Source organism: Gavialis gangeticus, unplaced genomic scaffold (assembly GCF_001723915.1).
Source record: "Gavialis gangeticus isolate Ggan-Ray unplaced genomic scaffold, GavGan_comp1, whole genome shotgun sequence".
Taxonomy (NCBI): Eukaryota; Metazoa; Chordata; order Crocodylia; family Gavialidae; genus Gavialis; species Gavialis gangeticus.
Genome location: NW_017729032.1, coordinates 35373088 through 35396037, shown reverse-complemented (window position 1 = coordinate 35396037; position 22950 = coordinate 35373088). Strand labels below are relative to the sequence as shown.

The 22950-nt window shown below is 41.5% G+C and overlaps 1 protein-coding gene and 1 pseudogene across 1 annotated transcript; one reads left to right on the top strand and one right to left on the bottom strand.

The window, feature by feature from the left end:
- The first annotated feature begins 3560 nt into the window (after window positions 1–3560).
- KDELC2 (KDEL motif containing 2) lies at window positions 3561–14007 on the top strand. The gene is given in 10 exon segments (XM_019525514.1): window positions 3561–3852; window positions 4295–4492; window positions 4934–5217; window positions 5665–5748; window positions 5751–5877; window positions 6971–7167; window positions 9821–9973; window positions 9975–10016; window positions 12589–12693; window positions 13437–14007. Coding segments are annotated over 9 exon segments (1260 nt in total). The 5' UTR covers window positions 3561–3852; window positions 4295–4350; the 3' UTR covers window positions 13563–14007.
- A 3750-nt stretch (window positions 14008–17757) lies between these two features.
- LOC109303353 lies at window positions 17758–21088 on the bottom strand (annotated as a pseudogene).
- Window positions 21089–22950: the final 1862 nt, after the last annotated feature.

Here is a 22950-nt window from a genome sequence, read left to right as displayed (position 1 = left end):
ATACATAAATAGAGAAAATTAAAGCACATGTTAATGTGTTGTTGTAGAACACCAGTGACGAGCAGCACAAATATCACATTTCAAAGGTTTAGGACTGGGCGTGCAACCTTGATGTCATGCAGCTCCAGGCATGTCCACAGATGCATTACAAGAGATGATTAACACCGACTCCACCAGCTTTCAGACATGTACGGAGGGGAAAGACCGACCTGAATCCTTTAACTGCCAGGATACTGGCTGTCAGTGCAGTTAGGGTGAGATCCAGGCAGACACCTTAGGCACCTGAAACAATACGTAAGTGGATAAAAAAAATCCAGAAAACTTCTGTTCAGTGACTCACCCTGAATGTGGCTATATTCATCCATACCTACTTTGGGACCACCAAGTTCCCTAGTGCATAAACCTGGGCTCCTGCCACTTGAGCACCCTGGTTTCATTAGGTATGTAATTCCCAGCTAAGTTCTGTTGTGATTCAGATATAAGGCAGAGCATTGCCTAAACACCGTCTAATAATCAAAGGGAGCCCAATCCATCAGGGATGTATTAAACATACCAAAACAGCACTGAGCTTAGTACAAAACATAGCAGCCCTTTCACTGAGGGGAGGGGAGGGTGTGGTGGTAGTGATGACGTCCCAGTTTAGTATAATAGACTGCTGCTCAGAGTATTTGCCCGTGTAGTGGAAGACCTAAATGTTACCCCCTACAACCTGAAGGCACTCAAACCAGTATCTACTTCCCGAAGAGACTAAAACCCACTTCAGAATAGTTCCAATCTGGAATGCTTGAATTTCACTGCTGAAATCAAGCAATGGCCACCCGCCAAGAGTGACCTAACAGTTGTGATGCTGCAACAGGAAAGGGAAATGGGGGAAAAAACAAGTCTGGTATAGCAAAATAAATGTCATAACTTTGGGAAAAAAGAAAATTGTGTGTAGCAAAATAAATTTATTTATTGCCATATATTTAAAATGGTAAGAACATGAATAAACAAGAAAAGTCCATCGCAGAAGGTTAGAGGACTGCTTTAATCCGAGTCCCTGGTGGTGGGTCACTGTGGTTAAATGCAGGACTGCAGATGTGTGCGCTCCTAAAACAATATTAAAATTTGCACGTCCAAGAAACCCTAGATTTATCCATATCAAAACAATGTAACTGCCAATGAAAATGCTGTTTCTTATGAATGACGTACAGTGCAAGCACTCACGTATGCATCATAAAAAAAAGTTTTTCCTGAACTACAGTGCTGGACAGGCTGGCTATAGTTACCAAGGTCCAAGGGCATTGCGGATTCAGACACAGCTGCACTATATATGTCATTTAGTCATCACTGAGTCTTCTGGCTGAGGTCTGACTGGGAAAAATGATCATTTTCTGAAAAGGGCACTGGCAATTTGTTTCAATGACAGCTCAGAAAGGAAAAAAAGAAAAGATATGTCAAACAGTCTACACCGATTGATTTGAAACCACAAAAAAAGACACCCATTCACTGAATAATCTGTGGTTCTTATGTTTGTGACAGGCCATGTTCCTTGGAGGACTGCCGGGAGTCTGCTCTGATACTGATTTAGTCTGCCAGTAGAGGGTGGGGGAAATCTTTTTTCCTTGCAAGATCTATACAAATTCTCACCCACCTTCTCTTTTGAAGGGGCTGTATGTTAAATTTCAGTACATAATATCTGTAAAGTTGTCTTTTCAACAGGGGTTTTCCTTTTTGCAGCCCAGACCACCAGCACATGGGATGGGAACTTAGCCCAGCTGGGCTGACTTCCCATTCCCAGCCCAATCGCAGGGCTGGGGAGGGGAACTGAGCTATCGGGCTCAGTTTCTTTCCCCAGCCTGATCACAGCCTGCTTCCCCTGTGCTCTGATTGGCTTTCTGCAGCCCAGTGGTAGAAGATGGAGAGAGCCAGGGCTGCGCTCCTGCCTGCTGCTGGGAGCACAGCCCTGGTTCTCCCCTGTCTCCCACCACCTCACTGCTGGCTGCTTCGAGACTTGAAACATTTTGAAACTTTTGAAGTGTTTCAACTTGCCCCATTTTGTTTTGAGGCTGTTTCAAAGCCCTTTGTTTCGATTCGATTTCGCTGTTTTGAGCTCAAAATGAGTCAAAACAGTGTCAAATTGGAACAGCCGAGGAAATTTTACACAGCCCTAGTGCCTGCCTTAGTCCTTGTTGCTCTGTGCCAGGGGCTGCTCTGTCATCCTGCTACTGTAGCTTTTGTTTACCCTTACTGCAAATTTCACTGGTCCCTGCTGCCATTGGGGATGGAAATTGGTGGTGCCTAGGAGGATAAGCAGAGGCTGCAGTAGGAGATGTAGGAATGAGAGTAGCTCCTGACATGGAGAAGTGGGGGCTGGGGTGCTGTGGAAGACCATAGTGGCAGCCACGTCACAAGCAGCAGCCCACTGTACTTGAATGTTGCTGACCCCTCCTCTGCAGCATTGCACCAGGACTTCACCTGCCATGACCCCTTGGCCCTTTTCAGCATCACTGTGTTTCATAGTTTAATCCCCACCATAGTTTTAAATGTGACCTGTATTTTTTGTTTTTAGATATACGTTTCAACATTTGGCTGTATTAATAAGTATGTTGCTAAAACAAGCCCATCTTATCAAGTGATCTAGGTCAGTTTAACCAGTCTGTCCCCATCTGTCCCTTCTACACAGATTACCAGCAGTGATTTATTTACATTTGCGTAGAACCTTCCCGTCAGATTCCTTCCCCGCTGTTCCTCTGCGCACACCAGGGATTTTCAGCTGGGGTCCCATGACACCCTGGGGTGCTTTACAACCTTTTAAGGATGCTGCACAATAGTAGCACTGTTAGGTATGCAAACACCTACACACAGTTCATGAGATTTCAAACAGGAATCCATACTGTCAAAAACATTCTGCCCTGTTGTGGTCTTTCTGAGTTGTTTGCAAGAGAAAAAAATGTTCTATTACTTTTTCATAGTCAAAAAATAAGAACATAAGAATTGCCATTTATTGGATCAGGCCATAGGTTCATCTTGTCTAGTCTCCTGTATCACACAGGGGTAGAAATGGATGGAGTGAACAGGGTATGACCAAGTTTTTTTCCACTGTTCCTTTCCTACTTGCAACCTCCAGCATTTAAGGGCCTGGAAGGGTTGGAAAAGCAAGAGCTGGTATTTTGAAGCCCTGAGACTAAAGGGGATTCCTTGAGTATGACGAGGTTAAGAACCACTAGTTTAGTGCTTAATGTCTGACAATGTCAGACTTGGTGTTGTATACATCACATTAGGAAATGGAATACAAAAAGGTCTGCTTTGTATACATATAGATCACCTTGGTATCTGGAAGGTCAAAACACAGTAGAGTCCATTTGGACAGATTAGAATTTATACTTTGATGTAAATAGAAAATTGCATGATTCATTTTCTTTCTGTATACCGCTCAACGGCAGTGTTAATAAAATTAGTTTGATCTGTTTGTGCCACTAATTAGCATGGCTCATTATTAAAAATCTATCCTTTGTCACATTTTTGGCTGCTAATAGTCAAGTATCTTGTCCAAATGACCCAACTCTGAAAGATGAGGGAATGATTTAGTATTAGTATCTTAATACTAGTTTTAGCATTTTAAAACATTATTCAGTTTCTCTCCAAAATGTTCTGTGCTCGGTTTAAGAACTGAGATACATTGATGATGCAGTGGTGGTAATCTTTCAGCACAAGACACAGCAGATGTCCAGAAGACATCTAGGTTTTCATTCTCTTATCCATGCCTTTCTAATAGCTGGCCCTTTAAATTTGCAAGAAAACCAGCTGCGGCCCAAAGGTGACCATTTTGTATCTGACTTCTGCATGCTGCAACTGTCTTCCCAACAGCTGGCAAGTATTCTTTACTACTATTATATTTTACCCTGGTTTTTCATCTCTTTCCTGAGAAAATGAGTCACCCTTTTAGCTTTAACTTGAAACCGTAATAATAAATCTAGTCCTTGCTTTACAACTTTTCAGTCATTTTCACTGTATTATAACCATTGCACTTTAAGGTAACTCACATTTATCTGTCTCCATTAGTAGGTTACCTGCAGAGATTTGAAATGATGATCAGGAGATCTTGACAGGATCTCTTTCCTCTTAGATATGTTGTTAAAAATATGCAATCAAAATAATTTTTCAGAGTAAATTAATAGATGTACGTGGAGTCGCTTCAAAATTATGCTGGGTAATTCAGAGCAGAATTTTATCGAAGACTAGCATCTCATTTGTTTTTTGTAAGTAACTCTCATAGTAAGGAGTTTCTTTTTTTTTATTTTCTTCTTTTCAGGAAGAGCACAGTTTAAAGTAGTAATCAAAGCACTTTCCCCAAATGAGATTATCCACATGCATGTCCCTAACCCCTTGGATAGGAACAATGGATCATTTCTCATGCAGTATTGCATGTATGCAAGTGTCAATGAAGGATTAAAGATTGAAATACTGTATGGTGATAAACACGTAGCTCAATCTCCTTATATTTTGAAAGGTAAGGGTTTTTTGTTCTTTGTTTGGGTAGTTTTCTATTTTATGCTGACAGCCACGAGAGAAATATTATTCTAGAAATAACTGTAAAATGGTATAAATTTTACATGAAAATTTTCAAAGGAAACAAACATAGTACTGTTCTTATAATATTTTTCAGAACTTTTTGGCTTTGAGGACAAAACAAAAATGTTTTGGCCTCTGAAAAATAAGAAATCTGAGACATTTGTTTTGGTTTTTTTTATCACCAACTCAGAAAATTTAAAAGGATGAGAATTCTTCATGAGACCTTTTATTTAGGAAAACAGCCTGTTTTTGTCAAAATAATTTTTCAAAAGAAACATGCCTATTGGCTCTACGTTTCGATTTGTGTGCAATAGAAGTTTGAGATATTGTCAGTGGAGACCAGAGAAATCAGACAGTCCTGCTGCTTTGTGTTCTGCAGGGCCAGTTTATCATGAGTATTGTGACTGTCCAGAAGGAGATCCTTAAACCTGGCAGAATATTCTGTCATGTCCATCCCAGGAGCCACAGGTTACTAAGGACTTCACTCCATTTCCCACCATTGACCTTCAGCGGATGCTAGAAGTCCCAACAAGATTTGGGAAAGCGAGAGGTGCTATTGTTCACTTCACCATTCCCAGTAATCACATTTACTATCATTCCTTAGGAAAGTACACAGACTTCAAAATGGTCTCCAATGAAATATTACTCTCATTGGCAAGAAAGGTACTATTTATATGAGCGTTTATGTAAAGATTGTTGGATCACAGATTTGTTTCTGTTTGGATGGTATATTCCATCTTCTGTTTTCATACAGACCTTAAACTAGGATATCTACTTTATTATTAAACTAAGATTTTATTCCTTCTGCATCAGCATGACCTCATCTCTTTAGGGAGCAGATTATCAGTGGTGACTGTTCAAAGGCTCACTGAAACCAGTGAGAAAAGTGCAGGTGTTAAGGGCCCAGTTCTGCAAAGCTTCTTGATTTGGAGTCCTGTTGATTTCAATTAGAGCTCTGCGCAGAGAGAGATTGCAGGATTGAACCCAGAACCACCTAATCTTTATCTCGCCTAATCTCGGTCTGTTGGCATGATTGATTTAATCTGTGCAGTTTAGAGAACTGAGGGCAAGATCATAGTGTAATTGTCTTTTTTTTAAATGTACATTTAGGTTCATCTCCCTGATGTAGAGTTTTATCTTAATGTCGGAGATTAGCCAGTTGAGCATCGAAAAGCTAACAACACGCCTGGTCCTAACCTATAATTTCATGGTGTGGCTCTCTGGATTCAAGGGAAGTCGTCCTTCCAACATATGATATAACCCATTCAACACTTGAAACCCTACGCAGAGTTACAACTGATCTCTCTGTTCAAGGAAACACAGGTAAATTGAAATGTGGAGGCTTTATAAGCATTCCCAAAAGATTTAGGAGCTTAACTTAAGGCACTCAGTTCGAAAATTTGTCCTTAACTTTAGTCTTCGGTTACAAACATTAAACATTGTTTAGATTAACTAGATACCTTGTTTGGGTTTGGGAAACAGAAGTTTCTTTTAAGAAAAAACTCTTCCTCTTATGTGTATTGTACTTCACAAAGAACTATATCCTTTCAAAATCATTTTTGACATGTCATATTATTATGAGTACCACTGCAGTTTGTACTGTAATGTTTTTAGAAAATAAGCACTCAAAAAAATAGTTGCTTTGGCTTCTTGACAAATATGTCTATAATCCCTTTCACCTGAGAAAGTGCTCTAGTCTTCCAACTATAAACAGTATTGGTCCAGTTCCTGAGGTAGAATTTGGTAAGTTGTAATTCTTCTTAAATAAAATTGGGAAAATGAATGCATGTCTTGCAAGAGATTAACCTCCACTATGTCTTATAAGTCACCTGCAAATGGAAGAATATTATTTGTAGATAGTTAAAGCATGAAACGCACATTTTATGATTTTGCTGAATTCTGTAAAAAAGGCAAAAAAGAGTGCAATATATTTATTTTCTTTGTAGATTACTGTTAAATGATGAAATTGGTTGTTTAACAAGAGGTATATTATTGCTAAAGGTGGAACAGAATTATGTTTTGGAATATTTAGGTGAACTCTTAAAACAAGTATTTGCTTAATTAGAGACCCTCTTGTGCAGATGTCAAAGCATTTGTACATTTAACATAAAAACCAACAAACATTTTCTTGAAAATGTGTTAAAAGTACAAATAATTGTATTGGTTTCTCATAGATATAGGCCTTAATTATCTTTATAAATTTGTTTTTATGCCAACATTCAGATCAGGGCAGATGTTTGCCCTAGCTGTAAATTTTTCTTTAAGTAACAAGTTCATAATTAGAAATTATGCTGACACCCACTTTCCTATAAGTGTGATAATGAAACGTTCTCAAAATAAACTTGTGTTGCTTACACCTAGTGTAGCATGAACATTTCCAGGCTCCTTTCTTCCCTTATCTCATCAATACTCATAGGCCCTTTTTGGAAAAACAAAACTGAACGAGCTTTATTCAGAGGTCGAGACAGTCGAGAGGAACGTCTAAAACTGGTGAATTTATCTAAGGAGCATCCAGAACTACTAGATGCTGGAATAACAGGATATTTCTTCTTCCAAGAAAAGGAGAAAGAGCTGGGAAAGGCTCAGGTGATGGGATTCTGTGATTTCTTTAAGGTATTCATCATATTGTAGACATGGGTTTGTTTTTGCAGTTAAGTAGTTACCTACTATAAAAAGCAGTGGGTTTCCTTTTTAACTTCAGTGATTAGGTTTTAATATGTGTTGTGCTGTCCTGGAAGTATTTGTCCATTCAAAGTATATGTATATTATCCATACCTACAATGTAATCATTTCTAAAGAATGCCATTATGGGCTATCATTATGGTCCTATCCAGAGCCCAGATTTAGATTTTTGACACACTGCTACTGTGTCAGTTTCTTGTTAGGGGATAAACATGAAAATAATAGGTGCATTTTATATAGATGTAAGGATGGTGTTAAACTTCAGAAAGAGAACCCACAGTAATGGGTAAAACAATATATATTGAACATTCTTAATATAGCTGAATGTGCAGTTTCTTTCAGTGTTGTATCAGCACCAACCAGGCTGAGCAATAGGTAGGAAGAAAATTTGGAATGTCCTCTTCTGCTTTGTTCACATTCAGTGGTCTGCAATCAGTTTCTTGCCATCTGGATCCAGTCTTTGTACTTTTTTCTAATGTTGTTAAACATGATCCACAAAACAGACTAGTGATTTTTCTGTCTTCCAAACAATTTGGGCTATGTTATGTCATTCATTGGATGTTGTGTGGAGCCACATCAAGGTTGAAGGGCTGTGAGATGAGAGAATTTATTCATTCAACTCCTATCTAAAGTCAGTGGGACACGTCTCATTATTAATGCATTGACAGGACTTGGATTGATGATGTCATTAGTAAACAGAATATTGTAAGTACCTTGCATCTTGGGAAATGTGCAGATTAAAACTCTCTCATGTATCAGTACAACTGATCTTGGATATCTGATAGAATGTGAAAGTTTCCAATAGCAGGTTCTTTACAATGTATAGTAATGTTAAATATAGTTTCCATTTTTTTAATCGTATGTTTGCCTTGCAAAATCTAAATTTTGGTTCAGTGGCTCCAGTAGAATGGAAATGGTTCTGCTGATTCCTAGTGAAAAATGAAGGGAGGCCTTCATTTACCAAGTTGCAGGACAGTTGTACATTTCTTGAGGTAAAACTGAAGTCAATTTAATTTTTAAAAACTGAGTTAACTGAGGGTTCTGCTGTAGGGTTATCTCAGAAATGTTACCATATTGCTAAAGAAGATAGTAGGTATTCGTGGATATGTCTGGTGCAATGTTAGTACCATATTTGCTGACATATAACAGTCCCCTCCCCTCTCCTCCCATATATCACACACCCTGGCTTGGGAAGGTGGACTGAAGAAAAAAAAGATTTTTCCTTGAAAATGCCACTAAGTAGTAATTTAATATAACCAGTTATTTAAATGCAAAAAACCTTACAAAGAGTAAGTTATAAAATGCAAAAAACCACACTTGGACTTTGTATATCCCTTAGGTAGCTCATTGCAATATTGTGCCATATCTCTACAACAGAAGCCAGCCTACTGCATCCAGCAAGGGCTGCAAGGGGGTGGGGGAGCCTGTCACTGCTCCATTAACTCTCTGCCCCAAGCTGCTATGTGGCATTGGAGCCTGGCCAGGGACAGAAAGTCTGCTCCTGCTGTCTGACCAGGGTTGCTCTGAGCAAGCAGCAGCTCAGCCAGGGACAGGCTACCTGCCCTCTAACCTAGCTTGTTGTGAGCAGTTTGCAACTCCAGGTCAGGGCAAACTCCCCACAGCAGCTCTGTGGTATGGGCTCTCCAGATGGTGCCCAGAGCTAGTGCTCTGCTCGCTGCTTAGGCTGGCAGCTAGGTGGCATTGCCATATTTCCTCACATATAGTATGCACCCAGATTGCCAGCAGTTGTTTTTTGAAGAAAGGCATGGGTTGTGTGCGAGAAAATATGGCATTATTCTATTTATCTTTTAAGTGAGGATAAACTTAGTCCTCTTAAAATAAGGATTAGCAGTGCAAACTGGCACAAAGTGAGAGCCGCCTCTCCCAGACAGCTCAGCTGTTGTCCTACTTCCAGGCTGCCTTCTAATAGAAGACTCATTATGGAGCCTGGACTGTTTGTGTTGTGGTTTTGTGATGTGGTCTGTGATTTGCTGAAGGGGTATAATGAACTGTTAAGAAGCAAATAATGTCTGAACTTCATGTATACAAACTAGGAAGCTGATACCAACGACCTGAAAAACCTGGGATGAGCAAAGAAATGAAGGCATTTTAACTTTTTTTGGCTTTCCCGTCAGTTTCTAACCCCATGCCTCTTTTTCTGGTATATCAGTGTTGCAGTTCCAAGCACTTATTTACATTGGACCATACCCCTCTAGATTTACTTATTGACTTTTATGGGACTAGTTGGGTAACCAGTGTTTGCCCTGCTTTTACATTGACCTTCACATGATAACATGAAGTAGGTATGTGAAAACATGGTGGCATGCAGGTTACGTAATTTATGTCAAACTGCATAAGAGATCTATGTCAGAGCCATTACAAAACCAAGAAATTTATTATTACTAGTCTTGGGTGGTTCCTCTCTTGTTATTTGCTGTTTTAAGAACATTTTGAAATAGGTGACGGGGGTGGGGGTGTGCTGGTTTTATACTTTTGCATAGGTTTTTATTCTGATGGATGTATCTGTTTGTTTGGTTTCAAAATATTTTTCTTCCTGCTTTTATTTATTTATTTTTCTTTATAGTAGAAGTATCAGGTGAATGCAGATGGCATGGTAGCAGCTTACAGATTTCCATACCTCTTGTTGGGTGATAGCCTAGTACTGAAGCAAGACTCTCAATACTATGAGCACTTCTATATTGCATTAGAACCATGGAAACATTATGTTCCAGTTAAACGAAGACTTAGAGGACTTGCTAGAAAAAATAAAATGGGCTAAGGTAAGTGTTTTTCCAACAAACTTAGGGGAATAAATTGACATGTGTACAAATACTACATCCTTCCTTTTAGACTTCCACATGTATGTTCTGCCTCAACTTTTATTGAGATCCTAGTGGAAAAGGCACACATTTGGCTATTATTATTATTTATTGAACTCAGTCAGAGGTCCCGCTTACATAAATAACCTCATTCAAGAAAGCACATAAGCACAGGCTTAACTTAAGGTACCTGCTTAAGTGTTTTCCTGAATCAGGGTCTTAATATAGAAGTTACTGTAGAATGTATATCAGAGACATTTCCAGATGTGTAAGGATTCCTTTATTTTAAGATGTAATGATCAGGGTAAGGATTTCCCAGGTGATATCTTTTATTGGACCAGCTGTTGGGTAGAGTTAGACAAGCTTTCAAATGCAAGGCATTCTTCATCAGCTCTGAACAGTAAAAGCCAGCACAGCATAGTAAGAAACAGTTTTAAGGGGGTGAGGGGAGAAATTCCTAAGGGTAGCAGACAAACAACTAGGAGAAGGAAAGAATCTGATCATTGGAAGATCAAGGCCTATCAAAAGGGAGGAAGGTCATTCTTATCTTTCATGTGTGGAAAGAATTCAGGAATCAGGTAGGTTTATAATGTATCATAAAACCAGTATCAGTGTTAAGTCCTTATTGTCCCCCCAGCTTATGAATTTTTGTTCCTAAGTTTGCTTTTTAAAGGTGTTGAGCAGATTTTACTTGAGCATGAGGACAATGACATCAGAGAAAGAGTGGTTGTTCTGTGAGAAATACACTCCTAATGATACATGTGTCTGTTTGTGTGACAAGTGGTTTCAGGATAGTTTTGATGAATCCCGATTAGCTTCTCAGTGAAGGTACCAGAGTTGGATATGCTAGGTCTGCCAAGTTACCTTGTTTGTGGATCTTTGGGAACACACAGATGGTTCTTGGGACGGGAGAGTAGAGAATATGTGAGAATAGGTTTTCTTGCAGCTGGTGCAGGAAGGGTTTAATGATATCTTCCAGTTCCAGAGTGAATTCTGGTGTGGGGTCCTCCCTAATTCCTTATAGTTTTTAGTGTCAGAGTAGTCTGTTGGCTTCATGATGGCTGAGGATGACTATCGTTCCACTCTTGTCTGCTCTTTTATTACTATTTCGTTGTTGGATCTTAGGGACTGATCAGGATAGAAGTTATTCCAGACATCTTTCTCACACATACAAAAATAACATTGCTCTGTAACATGCTCCAAATAAGATGGAAGATATCTATAAAGTGTGCCAAACAATATTGTTGTGGCAGTGGAGAACAGAGTTCAGGCTTAAAAGTTTAAACCATGATTAGTTTAAAGAAAACAGAAATTGTTTCAGTCTGAGAGCATAACATCATATATACTCAAATCCAAAACTAGGTCCCTGTTCCCAGTCAGCCTGGGGAGAAGAAAAAGTCTCATCTTGCATTTGAATACTGGTCTGGGTGGGTGGTACCTCAACTCTGGCTTTAGCCCCAGGCTTGGGGTTGAAGCTGGAGCAGAACTGCTGCATGTCTCAGGATCTAAATAGCTCATTTGGTGGAGGAGGGGGCATGCAGCCAGAGGGAGCGCAGGGGAGATTGCAGGATAGGAAGGAACCTGCAACCTGTTTCCCCTACTGCATGCCCCCCTCCCCCCATTCACCTTCTGCTCCAGCTCTGGTCCCTCCAGCCCCAACCCAGTTAGGCTGGGAGCAGCCACTGCTTCTCCCTGGCTGGGCTGGGGCTGGGCCAATGCTGTGCTGCAGAGCAGAGCTGTAGTAGAAGGTAAGGAGGGAGGGTAGGCAGGAATTGGAAGCAAGGGATGGGGCAGACATAGAGAAGGAGGAAGGGGTTAGGGACAAGGGGCAGGGGTCTGGCCCTTCGGCCCCTGCTGCTGCTTTCCCCACCACAGCAATAGAGGGACAGATTTAAGATGACCTTCTACCAGTTAGATTCCACACATGACAAACTGTAACAAATTAACTGGGGGGGTAGTCTTACATTTCAAAGTTATCTTGGATTCAGGTAAATATGGTAATTCTTCATAGAGGACTAAGTGAAAACACTTTTAAATAAAGACCTAAAATGTAAATGCTTGAATACAAGTCTCAACGTACTGTTCATATCACCAGTACACATTCTATTTAAAAATTTCAGAGAATAGTGCTGGAAACCAAAATAGTTTCCTACATATTGCAGAAAAAGAAAACAACTGTAGCTTTGTATTATTCATGACCAAATCTGTGTGAAATATGTAAAATCTGCTTGTGAGTTGTTCTGTGATTTGGACAGCATTGTAGAGCAGCAGCAAACTGATTATCCAAAACTGTACAATGAGCTACAATTTTGTTACTGATAGCCTTAAGCTATTAATGTCTTTGTGACCATGAAAGCATGCTGATAAGTTCCAAAAATTGCGGTTAAATAATGTGCTGTTGCAGTGCATCAGTAATTGTACATAATATTGCAGATCTCATTATGGGGCTGTTGAGAATTTTCATGCAGGAAAAAAAGCAAGCAACTTACTGATTGCTCTATTATTCATTGCTGTTTTCTTTCCAATTTGTCAGGAAAATGATGAAGAAGCTAGAAAAATTGCTGAAGAAGGACAGTTACTTGCAAGAGAATTATTGCAGCCTCACAGACGTTATTGCTACCATTACAGCGTGTTCCAGGTTAGTACAGTACATCCTTTGGTTCTCCTTCCCTCCAGCTGCTACTATTTTTAACCCTTTAAACTTCCACTTGGTGTGTACAACTTGACAGACATTGTTCATGATCCATAGTTTACAAGGATCTGTCTGTAGAACTCTGGGCAGAATTTACCTGGTTATTCCAGTGAGGCAGACTAAATTACCATGAGTCCTACAGGGATAGAGATATTGTGATTTCTTTTTTCCTCCATCTGGTTTGTTTTCAGTATTAAGCAGTACTTTGCTTCCGGTGGAGACAGGGCATAATCATCCATAGTCTTTGCCAGGGTGTCAGTGCAAGCAATTTGTGCAGCAGCATGGAGAAATAGTAATATTCCTTTTTTTTCAAAAAGTAGAACTCTAATATGATTCAAACCCTCTAGTCTCTCATTCCTTTGCTATTCTGCCATATAGAGCCGGATCTTGGCTTCAGCATACATTGCATGCATGGACCAATGACACAGCATTTTGGACAGTACAGTATGCAAAATGGCAGTGTTATTTGACCATATTTGAAGCTGGCATTTAATAATAGGCCATAAGGAAGTTCTAAAGGCAACTTGGTTTATTTGGAAGTGTGGCAAAGAAAGCCTGGTAAACAGACTGTAAATGACATACAGAGAACTGGATGAAGGGAGGTTTGAGTGTGGAAGGGAGTAGGACTATTCTGTTGCAAGAGTAACATGTTGGTTTCAGCTTTCCTAAATGCTGTTTACGAATTTCAGAAATATGCCAAACGCCAAGCCAGCAAACCTGAAATACAGGATGGAATGGAGCTTGTTGCTCACCCTGATGACAGAGACTCCGTGTGCAACTACCACCGGAAAAAGCCTCCAAGGGAAGATCTGTAACAGTACCAGGTGGAGAAAAAAAACAAAAAACACACACACATCTGCCTTGTGATGCAGAAGTTTAAATAATAAAAAAAAAAGCTGTGAAATTCAGGACATACTTGTGCAGTGGGAAAGCATTATTGGTTAAGTATTCTTATTGTATTTATATGTCTCTTTTTTTTTTTTAACTCTGGCTATACTAGCTACGGAAATCTTTCCAAAGTTAAATGCTCCTTTAGAAGAATGTGCACTAAAAACACCAAAACAGAATACATTAGGATTAGGATTTCTCCTTCAGCTCATCTGCTTTACATCACTGAAGTCTTTTTGCAGATAAACTTAAATTAATTTACCAGAGTATTAAGATGATTACTGTGGGTACAATATATTTGTGGAACTACAGATGGAAAATTAATAATTTTACCATACAATTTACGAATCTGATATTGCTATCACATGGTCATTTTGTAGCCTGTGTTAGATTTAATTCTGCTCCCCATTCATTTCCTAGTGGCCAGCTGTTCATATCAGGGCACGGATTGGAGGGAAGAAAAAGATGACAGTAATATTCGTCTATGCTCCATTGATAAAGCTCTACATGCGAGTTATCCAAACAAGTGCCACTCACAGTCATAAGAGACTAGACTGACAAAAGCACTTGGGCACTTGAGCAGAATTCTGGGTGCCAGCAGCTTAGGTATCAGTGAATCTGCAGACACCTAAGCTTTTTGCCAATAAAATTCTCAATTACTACTGTGCTGTTCACCACCTATGACAGTGTTTCTCAACCTTTTTTAAAGGTGCAAGGTCCCGACACAAAATACCAGCTCTTGGCTATCTCTATTTTCACTACCAAAAAATACTAGAGCAATTTTTCTCTTGCAAAGAAGTCAGAAAGTGTTAAAATCATTCTGACCTGTTGCAGCCTATGGATTCTTATTTGAAATCTCTGGGTATATCTTATGAAGCATGTTTGCACACTTAGCAGTGCTAATATTGCATAGCATGGCACCTCATTGCATCTTTGAAAGGATCTCAAGCCACCCGTGGTACTGCGCTACCCTTGTTTAGGCTTGGGTGGTACTTAATCCTGGGCTTCTCAAACTAGGCATCAATACACTGGAGTTCCCAGAGGTGTGCGATATGATAAGTGCATGCAGAGGACGTGCAAGACAGGCTGACAGGACTGAGATTAGCATGAATCACAGAAGCCACAAACACTCATTCAAATGTGGCCTGTGGAGGGAGATGGTGCTTGTGCTCAGCTCTTACTAAATAGCTTGGTGGCTTCAGTACTTACCCAGGAAACAAGAAGCCTTGGTTCTAGACCTTCCTCAGCCTATAGGGGAGTTCAGACCTCTCTAGATAGTGGCACGTGATGGATCTGGGCCACTGTTCAGCTAGGAATGTAAGATTCATGAAGACAGAAAGCAAAGAAGGAACACAACTAGCCCAGTTATGAAAACACTCCCCTAGGCAGGGGAGGACTTGATCACAAAACTGTTTCTTTTTTATTTTCCCATCCAATGGCTGCTTAAAGCAGTGGTGCTCAACCTATGGCCCACAGGCTGGATTCTGCCCATGACATGGGGGATCAGCAGCAAGCCCATGCTGCTGACCCCCTCCAAAGTCCCGCCTCTTCTCTCCCTTTCACCTTGCCCACAGCAGGCACTGTTTATTCTCTCTCTGCCCTTCCCCACCCCCAACTCCTATAGACAGGTGATGGTGAGGTAAGCTGTCTTTCCTCCCCTATGACAGGTGCTGTTTACAGAAGATAAGCTCTCTTCCTCTCCCTCTGACACTGGCAGCCACTTACTTCCCCTGTCTGTCTCCCCCTGTTCCCTAGCTTGGGGAGGGGGTGACAGCCCATGGTGCAGGTAGGTTGCAAACACACAGCCTATAGCAAAATTGAGGTTCCAGGGGCAGCCGTGCTGCCCTCTGGTGACCACGCAACCGCCTGCCCTGCTCCAGCTGTAGGGTACCCTCTCCTGGCTCATCACACCCTGATGTATTCTTTGGATGATGGGGAGGGAGGCTATCTGAGGTTCTTAGAATGAACTCAGTCCTCCTGACAGCCAGCACGGCCCTCCTGGACCTTGCTGGTCTCAGTTCTACCTCTCTCAGGCTAGTCGGCCCTCCTGACCTTCCAATCAGGAACCCCAGCCAAATGTAGGGGTTTCTCCTTTGTGTCTGATGGCTGGTTTCCAGGGCAGTTTGTGATTGCTGCCCTAGCAGCACCGCTACTGCCCATGTTAGGCTCTGCTCTGCTGTCTTATTGCGTAGTTGCTAGGTTTGCAACAGGCAGTTCTAAGCAGAGTTCTGACCAGGCTGCAAGTCTCTGCCCCTTTATTCCAATGAGCAGCTCCCTGCCTAGGCAGCAATGTATAGCCACTGCCTACCTTCTTGTATGTGGCTATATTCTGCTGGCTAGGCTCTACCAGCTGCAGTTTCCTTAAAGCAGGGGTGGGCACTTATTTCAGGCAGAGGTCCACTTACTGAGTTTTGGCAAGCCACTGAGGGCTGCGTGACAGGGAGCCAGGGGCAGATAAATATTAAATTTCTAAACTTTTTAGGGGCCCCACAGGCCAGACAGAATGGCCTGGTGGGCCGCTTCTGATCCGCAAGCTGTATTTTGTCCACACTTGCCTTAAAGTAACAGGAACCCAGGCTCCCTGTTACACAGCCCACTGCTCCGAGAGGGTGAGTTTCATCGGCTTAAAGCAAACTGTATAGGTAGACCTGGGAGCGGCTGCCAGAATTCAGGTCTCTCCTCTCTGAAGAGGGCTGGGCAGAATGTCACGCTAATCCACCTCTACAGCTTCTGATAGCTGGAGCCAGTTTACAAGCTCTAAATCCTGATTTATTAGAATAATAATAAATAAGGTGACATGCTAATACAGCATGCCCTTATAGAAGTGTATCAGTTCTTGGGTTTCTGTTCTTAAAGTGTGCTGGTTGGGCACCGCTGATTGAAGGTATCTCTAGAATGACAGTTTTTGCATCTGGGTTAGCACTTCTGAGCTCTCTATAATTAAATTCCACCTATATTTAAGTAACCACATTTTAAAAATATTTTTCGTCAAACTGTTTTATTCTTGCGTGCCTGGAAAGAAAAACTTAGCAAGGTGACCTAACTGTCAGGTTATTGGCTATTTCAGGTTCAGTTCCCAGTCTCTTCTGGAGCTATTCCACTCTGAATAAATAATTAAATATTATTCTGGGAAAAGGGAGGCAGTATCTGGGCAATCAATTGCCTGTTGGGCACCTAATCCCTGTCCCTTTTCTGTGTTTCCTTTCAGACTAGTTTAGGCAGTTAGTTTCAGAGAATCTCTTTCCTAGGCCTCTCCCCATACATTAGATGCATGCGTGTCTAATTGAAGGTTACAGATACCACTGCGATTCTGTTTTGGGCTGTGTGTATCCAGAAGCCTGGTGCTGCAAAGCTGGGTGTTGATCTAGTCCTTAGTGCTATTATATGTTTAATTTCAGTTCACAAAACTCACAACTTTTAGAATAATAGTGATGAGGAAGGCAGCAAAGAGCGGTTTCATCACTCTACAAAGAACATCAGGGGTCTTGACAGATTAACATAGCTATCTGCAAATCACATGCAGATATATTTATGTGCAGGTATATTTATTGCCCCTTTTATATTGTTTCATACTAGGCTACATTACTATAGCCTACTGTCAGGAAATGACTCCTGCTGCATGTGTATGAATCCACCTTTACCAGATGACTCAGTGAATTTTGGCCACTCTGCGCAGCATTGTCAGCCTACCTTGCATTTGTATTCAGCGCTAGATCAAAGGATGATACCTCAGTGATATTTATTGCTTGGTACATTACAGGAATTGTTTACAAAATTACTGTGCTCAAGTGATTTTTCTTTTTTTTTTTTTTGCAACACTTTTATTGAAATGAGGCAATAGGTCTCAGGTTGTGAACACACAACAGCAGCTCTACCCAGCACAGGCTACCAGGCCACTGAAGCTTTCCTGATGCAGGTGTACACCAAGCTTTCAGGTCTGCCTCACCAGCAGGCTGGTTTGAAGATGGGCTGCCATGGGGACTGGATAGGAAGGCTGCACAGGAGCAGGTGAGCTGGCACAGACCAGAGGGGATAGTGCAGCTAAATGAACAGCTCTACAGATAAGTGGGCAGGTCCTTCTTGATCACATAGGGATCCTTCATCGTCATTTTATTGCTTTTCCTAGGTGCCTCTGCCTTTGGGCTGCTCCTGCAGCCACTTCTACAAAGGCAGGGTGTTGTCCCCATAGACTTCAATCTTCAATCTTCAATCTGAATATGTATGTCAACCTTCACTCCATAGTTTGCAACAAAGGCTTTGATCTGGGCATTATTCCCTGGTTACTGTTTCTTGAACTGGTTGCAGGGGAAGGCCAGGATGCGTAAACACCTCTCGGTCTATGTGGCATACATATCAACAAGCTGAGTGTAGTTTATATCAGTTTTGTCTCATTTTGAAGCTACACTGGTGATGATGCAGGCATAACCCCGGTACTTTTCCAGTGAAACATGGCTGCCATCGAAGTCCTTGGCATGTGATTCATAGATGGATTTGGCAGAGCACTTGTAGTCCAGCTGCGCACACATGCTCCTGCCAAAGCACCGTACCATGACCACTCTGCACAGCAGTGTCCACTTCACTAGGCAACCCCAATTCATCACACCATGACCCTGTCTTGCTGCTCAATGTTTTAGCGCCCGAGCTTGGATGAGTGGTACAAGCCAGTCCCTATATGGGATAGGGAGTCTCTTCTCCCTTACATTTAAATAAAACTAATTCTATCTAGATCATTGGAGCTAACTAATGTATGTGAAAAGAGAAACGGGTTGTAAAGATAATACTGAGGGTAGTGTTACAGTTACCTTTAAATCATTCTAAAGGCATTTAAAACAGAAGTGTCTGGACATTAAACAGTACTAATACAATAAGAGGGTACTTAGCACAGTTTCAAGTGAAATTAAGCTTTGAATGATCATACCAGATGGATTAAACCAGCAGGGTGTTTTCACATTTCAAAAGTCCAAAAAAGAAATATCTGCATAAAAATAATTCTTGAGGCTTGGGTTTCTCTGTGAATGCTTTTGTAGAAAAACATTTTACCTTGTATTGAAAAAAACTATTAGGAAAATGTTAAATATTAAATGAGTAGGACTGGGCCTTTAATAATTTTATCTCATAATCTTTCCTTCAAAAGCTTCCTGTCAAAATTGCCTTTACTTCAAAAATAAGTATCACCATAAAGAGAAAATTCTATTTTGTCATATTATTTGGTATATTCCTGTTACATTGAGCTGACAAAACCGTAAGAGAAAGTGATGAAGGCCTTTCAGCATTTGAGCAAATCTAGTACAGTTGATAAGTGCAGACCTTGCAAAGAGAAAAGAAAATGACAAAGTGACACCTTTCTGGTTCCTGGTGCTGGTACTATATGCAGCTTAAATTGCAGTCTTCAGCAGTCTCAGCAATCACCCCTGCAGGCCAGGAAAGATGTCAAATCTAATTTAGCTAGATCAAAGGATGATACCTCACTGACATATATTGCTTGGTACATTATAAGAATTGTTAAATATGCAGCAAAACCTGTTTGTACAAGTAAACTATACTGTTTACATTTTTTACATTTCTATGTGCGTGCATATACACACATTAGTATTTCTCCTGTTCTGCTGTAGTATTTGAATAATCATTGAATTAGTGTCATATATGCATTATATTTGGTGGCATTTTAAACAGAAAGTCGATATTTATCACACTATGACATTTGATTTTACCACAGCATGTGTAAGGTTTTGAATACACAATACAGTGTGCCTAGAGGGTGTAATTTTTCATCCTGTTGAAGTCAATAGGAGTTTTGCCATAGTATATTAAAATGAGTTACTGCTAGTGGTAAATATTGGAGTCAGGTTTGATATAATACATCATAATGTCTACAGCTGACATTTTACCAACGGTTGTCCAATTCCCATAAATGCTGATCATGTGCAGCTCCTATTTGAGTTCTTACATGTTCAGCATTTATGATTTTTTTTTAATTAATGAGAAGAAAGGGCAGTGAGGAGCATCTCAGAAAATTAGGCCAATAAATTTTAGATGCACACGTATGTCCTTTGGTACCCAAGTCTAGAAATGTCTCTAACTTCATACTATACACCTCAGACTTAGTTAGTCTATAAGGTGCAAATCTACCTTGCCTTCTGCCTAACTTTATGGCCATTAACTTCTTGAAATATGAAATGGTAAATAGTGACATTTTGATCATGAAGGAAATATAAGGTCACCATATTTTGAAATTGCATTTTGAGATGTTTTTGGACAGCTCTGATTGCCACTCCAGTTTCATGAGTTGTCATTGCAGTTTTCCTGAGCAGATTAAAAGGAACTAAGTATAATGAGAGCTGGTCTGATGGAATGCTGGTATCAAGCACCCGTGCAATGAAGCATACGCCCCTAGTATTCACAAAATTAGAATGTAAATCATTATGTCAGAGGGGCAAGCTGGCAGAAAGAACATTTATCACCTGTTCAAGCATGTTTGAGATGCCTGCAAAGAAAAGGCATATTGCATAACCTAAGGTTAGCATCAGCCCATTTACTTAGATGGGGCACGCAAAGGTGCTGCATAAGGGTAGTGACAGGATCCAAAGTGCTATTTAGGCGGATTCTTTTCAAAGCGGGAAAAAATCTTCTATCTTACTGAGTGTATATGACATTAAAACACAAATCCTCCCTCAAATGTTATTTGGGTATGTGTGTATAGCTTTTGGCTTGAGTTACTAATGATTCACACAATAAAAGATTAAAGTATGGTTACACTTTAAAAAGTTATGGCACTAATTAAATATATCACTTAAAAAGGGTTTGAACAAGGGGAACTGTATTTGAGATCAAATTTAGCAGTGCAGGAACTAGCAAATCTGGAATGGAATACAGATTGGTAAATTAAGACAAAATAAAGTCAGCTGTTAGTGGAAAAGGTGCATCTGAAGCTTTAAGCATGGAGCTGTAATCTCAGGGTGCTGCTAGAGATTATCCTTAAACCGTTCGAAATCTGCAGAATACTAGGCAGAACCAGAACAGCTTCAGAGCAGCCGTAGGTTAAGGCTTAATGCTGTTTCTGACCTGCACAACTGTGACTTGCCACTAGAGGGCCTGGCAAGCAGGGTGGTGGCCAGGAGCCAGGACCCTATCCCTCTTCTGGGAATGGAGGCCTAGGGGTTAAGCACAGCTAGAGCATGGAGCCCAGAGAGGCACTGGTCTTCCCTAGGATGTGGGAGACTGGGGAGAGGAGCTATGCCCTCCCCTCAAATTCTTCCGGCTGGGAAAGAGCCACCCAGAGGTGGGACAAAGGCTTAGCTCTCTGAGAGGAGGTCCCTGTGCCTGGTGTCTTGGGGTCCTTGAAGCTGGCAATGTGGTACCACGAGGGCTGGGCTTATACCTACTGGGGGCAAGTGGGGTTGCCTCCCCTGGGGGCGTGCACAGAGGTGAGAAAGCCCTCTTCCCCTCTCCCCCCCACCTGTGCCCCTGGACGAGCTGCAGCTCTGTCCCACACCCCACCCCAGGCATCCCATTCTACCCTGCCTCTGCCCCATTCCCTCCCTCACCGTGGGGGCCTTGATCTCCTCCTGCTTGCCCCTCCCCCACCACAGACATATCTGCTGGGGGGGGTGTCTGTGCATGTATGTGTCTGTGCGTGTGTGTGTGTCTGTCTGCCCCTCACTCCCAAGCCACAGCCCCCCCAGCACTGCTGCTGCCTCTCACTCCTGACCCACAGTACCCCACATCCTGCCAGGGTATATGGGAGCCCCCCTCCCCAGGCTCTAATCCCCCCACAGCCCCCCACACCTTCACAAAACCCCACCCAACACACACACACACCTCAAACCCACCCCACACCTAGCCCCCAACCATACAAAGTACCTGCATAATTTTGAGTTTTTAGCTGTGCGATTAAAATTGCAATTAATTGCAACTATTTTTTTTAATCACACAACTAATTGTGATCAAATTTTTTAATCATTTGACAACTCTAGTTTAAAGGGAAGCTATAGCACCACCCTCAGGCTTATCTTCATGACCTTCAAGGTCAGACTTTTACTTTTGACATATACTAGTTAGCTTCAATGATTTGGATAGAGTTAGTCCTACTTAAGGAAGAAGAGTCTCCCCATCCTATGCCACACATCTTGCCTAGGGAGCTAAAAGTTTGAGCTCCACTGATGTGGTACATGAAACTGAGCTGGGGTTGGCAACCTTTTGCCACCACAGGCTGCTGCTACCAACCGAGCCCCTGCCATGGGCTGCAACTCTGCACCCCTATTTTCCTGACCATCAGAAGTTGCTGCAGAGGGAAAATGGAAGTAGGCAGGTGGTAGGACCCTGAGGATTTCTCTTCTGCTACCCTAGTAGCAGGGAAGGGAATAAACTGAACGTGGTAGACAGTGGGACCTGGGGTCTCTGCCTCTGCTGCCCTGGCTGAGTAGTGCAGCCAATTCCATGACTTGCTGTGGGCCAGATCTGGCCCACACAGAGGCTGGCTCTGGCCCATGGGGTGTAGGTTGCCAATCCCTGAAAAAATATACATTTATTAAACATTCATCTAAAATAATACTATGACAAAACCAGAGATACATACTAGCAAGTTCTAACAAATCTCTAACTAATACTTACTTGGGAAGTATATTACTTTTAAAAAACCTCCTAACTAGTCCTAGTACTGAACATTCACAACTCCCACCTACTACAGTGAGATTTATGATTGCTAAGGGCTGCTAGAATCACACTCAAAACATCAATGCACAATTCTATTCGCCACAAGTAGACACTGTTGTCTTCATTTAGTACCTGCATAGGATCATAGAAAGGTAGGAAAAGAAGTGACCTCACAAGGTCATTTAGTCCAACCCCCAGCTCAAGGTGGATCACCCCAGCCAAGGGTCTGTCCAGCCTGATCTTGGAAATATACAGGGAAGGGGATTCCACAACTTCTCTAGGTATTTTGTTCTGCTGCTTAATTACCTTCATAGTCAGAAATTTTCTCCTAGTCTGCAACCCAAATTCCCTCTGCTGCAATTTAAGGCCATTGCTCCTAGTCTTGTCCACTACAGCCACACCCCATCTCCATCCCCTCTGTAATGTCCTTGTACTTGAAGACTACTATCAAATTATCTATCACATTAGAGGGGAGCAACAGGCTACAGTTGGACCTAGACAGGTTACAAGAATGGGCGGAGGAGAACAGGATGGGGTTTAACACAGACAAGTGTAAGGTGATGCACCTGGGGAGGAACAATCGGCACCATACATACAGGCTGGGGAACTCCCCTCTTGTCAGCACGGAGGTGGAAAAGGATCTGGGAGTCATTATTGACTCCA